General features: G+C 43.9%; 1 protein-coding gene across 1 annotated transcript in view; it reads left to right on the top strand.

Annotated features, from left to right (window-relative positions):
• Positions 1-8,355, top strand: part of fgf12a (fibroblast growth factor 12a) — a 29,628-nt gene that overhangs the window by 6,722 nt on the left and 14,551 nt on the right. The window contains exon 2 of the mRNA XM_008292511.1: positions 4,235-4,345. Coding sequence (XP_008290733.1) covers positions 4,235-4,345 — 111 coding nt within the window. The remainder of the gene's footprint in view (positions 1-4,234; positions 4,346-8,355) is intronic.

Here is an 8,355-nt window from a genome sequence, read left to right as displayed (position 1 = left end):
CCCCCGTCCTTATTCATTCTGATAGTGCTCTGATCAGAATAATCAATTACCCCGAGACAAAATTGATGCCACTGTTTCCTCTCTCTTCCAACATCCCATATAATACATTTAAAGCCTTCGATTTTGCACACTTAATTTTTCACCCCCTCCCTCTCTTCTTCCCTCCCTCCTCCTCTTCCTCCAAACACAATATACACACACGCAACTTGAATACACACTCCAGAAAAAAAAAAGAGGCTGCTTTAAACTGCCTAATTCAATATTAATGCAGATTGGGGCTACGGAGGGGAGATACAGAAGTTGCACCGCAGTGCACCAAGGCTCTTTTGAGATTAAATGTTTTTAATGGTTAAATGTTTATTGCAGAGAGGGGAGCTTTTTTTTTTTTTTTTTCCTTTTTACTGCAGTGAAGGGAGGTATAGCTGTAGTGATTAAGAGCTACTCTTGGCTGTATTGATATATACATAGGCTCCCTTCCCTTACTACACCTCATGGCATTAGCCCCCCCTCTTTTTTTATTTATTTTTTAAATTCTACTGCTTGTGTCCTGGTGCACAGATAACAAGTGAGCAGTCAACCTACCCCCCCTCCCCAACTCCCTCCATCCAGATAGATCCAGTCGCTGTGGATGATCGACAGTCAGGTCCACCGTAGCCCCCCCCTCATCACCAGACAGACAGACTGATGAGGAATGAGGCAAAGCGGACAGTCGGACATCAATTTTTTAAGGCAGAAAAGGAGGGAGACAGCAACCCAGCCAGCCAGACGGACAGACAAAATACTAAATTATAATTTAAAAAAAAGCCTTCATCTAACAATCTCAGTTGGTTTGAATAGAAACAATAAGCAGACAGACAGACAGCAGGGCAGTCAGGCCTCCAGACTCTGTTGGACAGGTAGGTACAGCAACTCCAGACAGACCCAGCGCTGTAATGTCCTCTCTCTAATTGATATCTCTTTCCACTTGATGCCTTTTTACCATATATTTGCTTATAAACAGCCGATACACTGGAGCATTGATGAGTTCTGCCTGTTTAAAAGACTGTTGTTTTTCCTTCTATCCTCCCCCCTTCGTAAGATGCACCCTCGAAACCTCCACAGGTGTCCCATAAGGGCTGCAGGCTAGGTCAGTAGCTCAGCCTCCATCCGTGTGTGCTGTGTTTCTTCTTCTTCTTCTTCGTCTCCACCCCATCTCGCGCCCATGTCGACTTTTTAACACACCCCCCCCTCCTCCTCTCTCCTCCCACCCCCCCTCTCCCCTACCCGGCCAGGGAGGGAGGGAGGGGGAGGGGGGAGGGGAGGGGGAGGGTGGGGCTGGGGGCTTCAACACACCTGTCTGACAGCCGACGACCCTCTCCCCTTTTTGCTGATCCTCTTCTTCTTCTGTTATTTTTTTTTTCTTTCATCCCTCCTTCTGTGTGGCTTTCTTGGATTCTTTCGGCTTAATTTCGTACCTGTTTCTTCCCTCGAGCTTAAAACAACAACAACAAAAAAAAAAGCTCACCTCTAGCCTCTCTCTGCCCTCTCCTTCATTTTTGTTTCTGTCCCATTCTCTTTGTCAGTCAATGTCGGATCAGTCCTTATCCTCGCTCCTCGTTCTATGTCTGTAAATCTGTGTAGTAGAGGTTTCTTTATTGTATAGTGTATATTGGTGTACCTCTCTCCCCCCACCCCCCCGTCAAACACTATATCAGAGCAGGTGATCATTCACCATCCCATGGTCATGACGCCATTTGTCAACGTACCTAAATGTTTTTGTCCTTCTGTATTGGTATGAAGTAAATCTATTGACGTTCTAATGGCCCATACACTCGCCGGATGATCTCACGTATGTTGCCGCTGAGAGACATTTTTCACTCACAAACACATGTTGCAAGGCTCTGGAGTTCGCCTGACAGCCACACACACACACACACACACACACACATGCAAGCGCACACCATGTAGTGCACACTCTCTGCTAAATGATTGGAACTGATGAGCCGTCAGCGATTGCTCGGCCCGTACGGAGGCCCTAATTTATGAAAGTGTAGTTATCACATGTGATTTACTGGTGTGTACACTCCCATGTGCTTTCACACACACACACACACACACACACAAGCAGAAACATGCGGGAACACACTCGCATTCTCCTCACCCCTGCTCGTGATGGATGATGAAGGGCCTGTCCCAGGAATTGATGGCAGTAACCCAGGGGTAGGTGAGTTGGGGATTGATGGTCAGGATGATGTACAGTTGAACAGAACCCGCTCTCGCTGGGGGTCACTACTTAGCTTCGTCTCTCTTTGAGCTCTCGTCTCGGGTACAATATAAATAGAGCTCATGCTGTAATTATTGCAGTAATCAGCTTTCAAGCAAAGACTTAACATCTGTTATTACTGTTGAAGACAGATCTAAAACTATCTCTCTCTCTCTCTCCTGATACCGACTTTGGAAATGTTTCTCTCCAACCAAATCATTTGGGTTTTTGTTTTTTTTTCTGTGTGCCTGACTGGACTGAAATGAATCGCTTGTCCTCCAAGTCTTGTTATGACCTTGGAGAACAGTCAGCCTCACTCATGTTACTTTATTCCAATCACATACATGATTTATCAAACCATGTATGCCTGCGAAGAAAGCATTCTCAGTCACTCAGTGTTTACGTAGGCACTTAAAAATGAAACTAAGCGCCAATTAAATTCTGACAAAATGCATAATTTGTTCCTTTTGTCAGACAAACTGAGAATAAACAAAGATTTGTAACTTGCAGCGTCGATGCTGCTGTCGGTTTTCAATGTCTCAACATCTCAGCCTTTTGCCAAAAAACAAAAACAACAACAACACATCAGAGTTTCATTATTCACAGCGAACCTTTAGAAAATATGACTGCATATATTTACTGTCTATCCTTTCTTTTATCTGCACTGGAAATGAGTTTCATTGATCTCAACGTGGTTTTCAAGATAAATCAAACAATGCAGTTTTAGCCCTCGAGCGTTTTCCTCTGAAAAGCCATAATCCAGGTCTGTTTTTTTTTTTTTTTGTACTAACGGTGTCATTCGGTTCCTTCTTCTCCTGTCTGCTTTTATATACAATCAAAACAAACCCTGCTGGACGTTTGACAGACCGTGGAGACTGTATGTACATTGGCCCTCAGATAAACATAGCTTTCCCAGGCATTGCCGGAGGGTGAGAGGCTTCTTCATCCCTGAGCTAATCCTCGTTTCCACCTGCTCCCCTGAAATGTGGAGTGCTCTGAGCAGCACTCTGGCCGAGTGCCAGAAGTCATACCCTCCAAAAGTTGGAGGTCGGTTCAGGGTTATTGTAAAACTCCGAGAAACTTTAGGTCAGTTTAACGTAAGAAACGGGATCATTTGGAGTGAAGCACGTCAAAACCTGCCTGTTAAAGAGAGTAATTTCATTCAATGTCAGTCACATCATCTCCAAAATGCACAGTTGCTTCATACCAAATAAAGAAACCACTGGCATGTCAGTGTGCATTAAATGTGATTTTAAAAGGGTCTCCAAATGGTGAAAACAATCACATCGCTGTACTGGATACACTAATTCATTATGAGAGGGGACAGCATTCTCATTGATTTTCTGTTATGGTGTTCTCATTGTAAAAGCCTTCGGTCGAACAGCCCTTTTATGGGATTATGTGGTGCAATAGATGATTCATAGCAAACTGTCCATCATAGTATTATTGATATCCAACCGCTGGTAAGGGTTATGCAAAAGAAGTGTACGTTTTTTTTTGTTTTCTTTTTTATTTGTGGGCAAATGTGGAAGCTGGATTGACCCACGAGAATACTAAGATTGCTTCAAAAAAAGGATTCATTCTAACTGGATATTTACGATTTTATGTTTAGAGACAAGATTATGGAACTACATTTTACAGTTTTAATATATATAGCAAGTAAACACACCCGTAAATATTTTTAAATGCATTATTTAAGACCGAAAAGATTGCTCCGCTGGTACAGTCCATCTTCCACAGCCAAGTTGCCACATTTGAATCAATTATACACTACATTTTGTGTCTTTGTGATGATTTCAGCATTTGAAATAGCTTGATATAAACATCTGGGGGTGTAAAAACATGAAGGTATCTGCTGAATTGTATGTTTTTGTCATGATTGTGAGACTGCCGTTCTGACATATTCTTGGTGGGGATGGGGCTGCGGCTTGGCCGACGGTTTGTGTGCATGTGTGCGTGTTGTCTGTGTGTGCGTACGTGTGTGCGTTTCAGAGCCACAGCTGAAAGGCATCGTGACACGACTGTTCAGCCAGCAGGGCTTCTACCTGCAGATGCAGCCGGATGGAACCATCGACGGCAGCAAGGACGAGAACAGCGACAACAGTGAGTGGAGCATTATGGAAGCTACAGCTTCCAGCATAAAACATTTAATGGCTGTGAGTCAGTTGGTTATATAATACATTACCACATTTCGTATGCTTTATCATTTTTAATTCTTATGTAACTGATGCTATTTGGGCAGCCTAAAGCGCACCGAAATTAGTTTAAGACGCCCTCACTAAATTGGATTATCTATATAAAAAATGTACAGTTTTAAAGGGGACTGTTCAACAAATTCCACAAGGCAGAAAGCCATCGTTTCTACATCTGGTTATGCAATAGCATGCGTGGATATGAACGTGTAAAAAACCTACTCAAGTGCTTTATGTATTCTTAGTCTGGCTTCTCAACCGTGTAAGTTTTACTGTTTGTGAAGGCAATAATAACGGAGGTTCTGCTTTTAAAATATGTAACATAAATTGCAGCATCCCAGGGTCTCACTAAGTGAACCATTTCTACTGTGTTACACTGCATGATTCCACGCGTCACATTGTGCTGATTGATACAGCTCCAAATCACATGTGATTATCGCAGCAGATTTCCCTTCCTGGAAAAACCCATTGCCTGAAACAACTGTATTCCCACGGCTTCACTCCTTGTTACAAAGATCCCTCCCCGAGCCACTACTTCGCAATATTTCACCACCGATCGACTTTCCATAGTGGACTGCAGTGGATAAATAGTCTCCAGGGTACGGTCCCCTAAAGCCCCCCCCTCCTTCCTTGGTCCACCTCCGCAAGAACAGAAGAGGGCGAAATCCGTCTAAAACATATATGCTTTTGTAAGACTTCCCCATGAAGGTTCAAGGAAGAGATATGTGTCAGCGGAGAATGGTCGTCAAAGCGATAATGATGACACTCAGAGACTGGAGTGAAGCCAGACAGGAAACCAATCATGACCTTTCTTCTCTGAAACATCCTGCCAATCTTAAAGGAAGCCAGAGCCAAAGCTGCTGGACCGTAGCAGTCATGCGGTGAAAAGAACGGCCTCTCCCTGTCACTCGTCGCTTTATATTTTACTATGAGATGGATCCTGAGCGAGGACTACTTACGGCGCAGAGAAGGGTCGTCGGGAGAAAATGGATTACTCAATGAGGGGGAAAAAGTATGAAAACAACATCCACGTAATGCGTTTCCTCTGTGCGCCTTGAACAAATAGCCTCTTTTTGGGGGCCTCCATTGTGTTCTGAAGGGGTTTTTGGCTGGTGAGGTTTTCTGTTGTATGCGAGGGTTTCCCCACCTCTAGGTAATCCTCCTAGTTAAGCAGTCCCGCTGGCCAAAGGATGGTGGAATGCAGTGAATAATTCAACCACAGCAAACTAAAAATACCACCTTCTCCGTTTGTATCCAATGAATAATTCTTTATATGAGATGCCTCGAGCTTAGAGACAGTGCGAGGGAAGACGTAGAGAGAGCATAGGAGAGCAGGAGGTGCTGCGAGAGGAATTTTGAAGTGTTTTTGAGCAGAAGATGGAGACAGAAAGAGAAAGGAGAAAAAAAAAGAGTGATTCGGAGTGAGAGAAATGGATGAAGATTGGTATTCAGGTCTTGCACTGAGCTATTGATTGTCCAGCTGGATTATTAGAATAATAGATTATCTCCACCCTTGAACCACAAAACCCTCTGACCTGCAGCATCCTCAGCAGCAGCAGCAGCAGCACATGGAATACAGTAATTTAGTTTCAGGGGGTGGTTCGCTGGAACCGATGGGAGCATGATGCAGCCTGCATACTAGGCGTGACCCGAACCCAGAGTGCGCGTGGATTCCATTTTATATTATTTGCTCTATTTCCTCGTGGAATGACAATAAGTGCTGAGACGGAGCAGAAAATGTGTGGAAAAATGCATCAAAAAAAAAAAAAAAGATAATGGAATTCTGCTTTAATCAAACCATGGTTTTTGAAGAGTGAGACCTTATTAGATGTTCAGCAAAATGTGAGAAGTGCCGGATAGAATACAAGAGAAGGTTCCTGCCTCGATGTGCGGTACAAGTATGTAAAATCACTGAAGGGGTAAGCATGACTGACTGGCAGAGCTACGCTTAGCTAACCGCAAGGGCTGTGTTACACCGTCCAATTAATTAACATCCCATGTTCAAATTTGAACAGTTATTAATTTGATTGTCATCAGTTGATCGCCTGCAGTAATTACCTGCACACTCCGAGGCTCCAGAAAGATACTGCTGGTTATGAGACACCTGCAGCATCACGCGTTCACACTCCATCTCTTCCCCGATGCTCTGGGCTTGACGGATGGGACGGAGAAAGGCTTTTATTAACCGAAGCCGCTAATTTCAAGCACTTTCAGTTTCAAGGAGGCGTCGGGGAAACATAATATTAAGTCATAAACTAATAAACACTGTATGTAAGCACACTCTCTCATCTTTAGATTTCTCTCTACATTTGGAAACGTGCCCTTGGCATTTCAAATTTGGCTCGGTGTCTTTTAAAACCCTTTCCTGCAGGGTTTATTTCCTGCTGCGCTAGTATTCCTCACATGAAATGTGCTTCCTTTTAGCCTACCTATAGGATTTGCTCGTAGCCGATTACACCGCTGGAAGACTTGCCATTTCAAGGGTTTTGCTTTATTGGGTTGTTTGAACCCATTTTTTTTTTTGACGACAGAAGATCCCCGCAAATCTTTTGACTCTCCCTGCACCGGCCGAGTCTCTGCCTTTTTTTTTTTTTTTTTTATTTCTCCGTGAGAGATAGGGCTGAGGTTATTAAGGTCGAAGAATCGACTTCAGAATAGCCATCAGGTACTCCAACGGCAGTCAGTGCAGTTGTAATTATGGAATCTATCAAGTGCGGGAGCTGAAAATAGAAAAAGCTGCACATTTAGAAAGTAGCCGAATGACAGCTCTTGTCAGTTGTTTAATTTTTTGGCAGGCAAATGAGATCATGGACAGCAGATTGTAATTATAGCAAAATAGTGTAGTAGGATGCCGTATTTAATAAATTTTTTTTCCCTCCCACTTCTCAGGCCAGGCTGAACTGCGGATGGTGCCTCTGACAAGACATTGCTAGTCATAGGAACGATAAAGGCAAAACAGCCATGACAGTAGGGGAGGAAGAAGGATGGCAGAGAGGAAGAAAGAGAGAAGAGACGAAATAAGAGCCTGAGAAAACAAAATTAAAGGTGCTAAAGGACTCATATTCTGCCATTATACGACAAATATCTGGACCTCAAGGGTATCCGCAAGAGTGGCCGGTGTGTATCAGCCACACCAGTGGCCCGAGGGCAGGGTTAAACCATTGGCAGGCGAAAGCGGCGCGTCGATATTTATTGAGTGAAATTGAATCTGCTCGTAGGACAGACCCGCGTTGGCACGTCTCCTCTTTTCCCTGCCAGCTTTATCTGATAGTCCCCATCGGCACTTGCAGAACAATCATTCCAACGAAACAGGGAGTCTGCAGCACATAACGCGTGTCCTCACACCCTCGCCCCACACCGGAGCCAATGAAGGTCACAGTTCAGCCCTCGGATACAGAAGAAGCTGCAGAGATACGCCGCGATGATAGACGGGGGTCTCGAAACGGTTTTCTGCAGTTTTTTCCGGTGCCTCGGAGGTGATGCCGTCTACGTGGCGACCACCATCTTATGTTAAAGGCCACTTTCAGTGAAATCCGATTAAACCGCACTCACGCAGGAGAGACGAGGGAGATGAGCTGACTTAATCTCTTAATAAATATTGTCTGTGTCTGTGTCTTCTGAAGTTGTGCATTGATTATTAATATTTGCTGAATATTTAATGTTGCGGAGAAGACTTGAAAACACAAGACCAGCACTTTAGCAACTGTTGAACTATGCACTGCTATTAAACCTCATTTCAAACAAAGTCACGTAAATGTTAATTAGTGTGCAATTACTTTGGTTTTGCAAAATCTACATCATCCGGCAACTCTTAATTCGACTATAGTTGGCTGTATAGGGGTGCACGGGATGCTCTGCCATCTTGTCTGTCATCATCTCGGTTAGCTGTCACCGTAAAGTTTTGGATTTCTGCTTTATTGT

This window comes from Stegastes partitus, unplaced genomic scaffold (assembly GCF_000690725.1).
Source record: "Stegastes partitus isolate 25-593 unplaced genomic scaffold, Stegastes_partitus-1.0.2 Scaffold815, whole genome shotgun sequence".
In the NCBI taxonomy this organism is placed as follows: domain Eukaryota; kingdom Metazoa; phylum Chordata; class Actinopteri; family Pomacentridae; genus Stegastes; species Stegastes partitus.
This window is presented reverse-complemented; position numbering and strand designations above follow the sequence as displayed.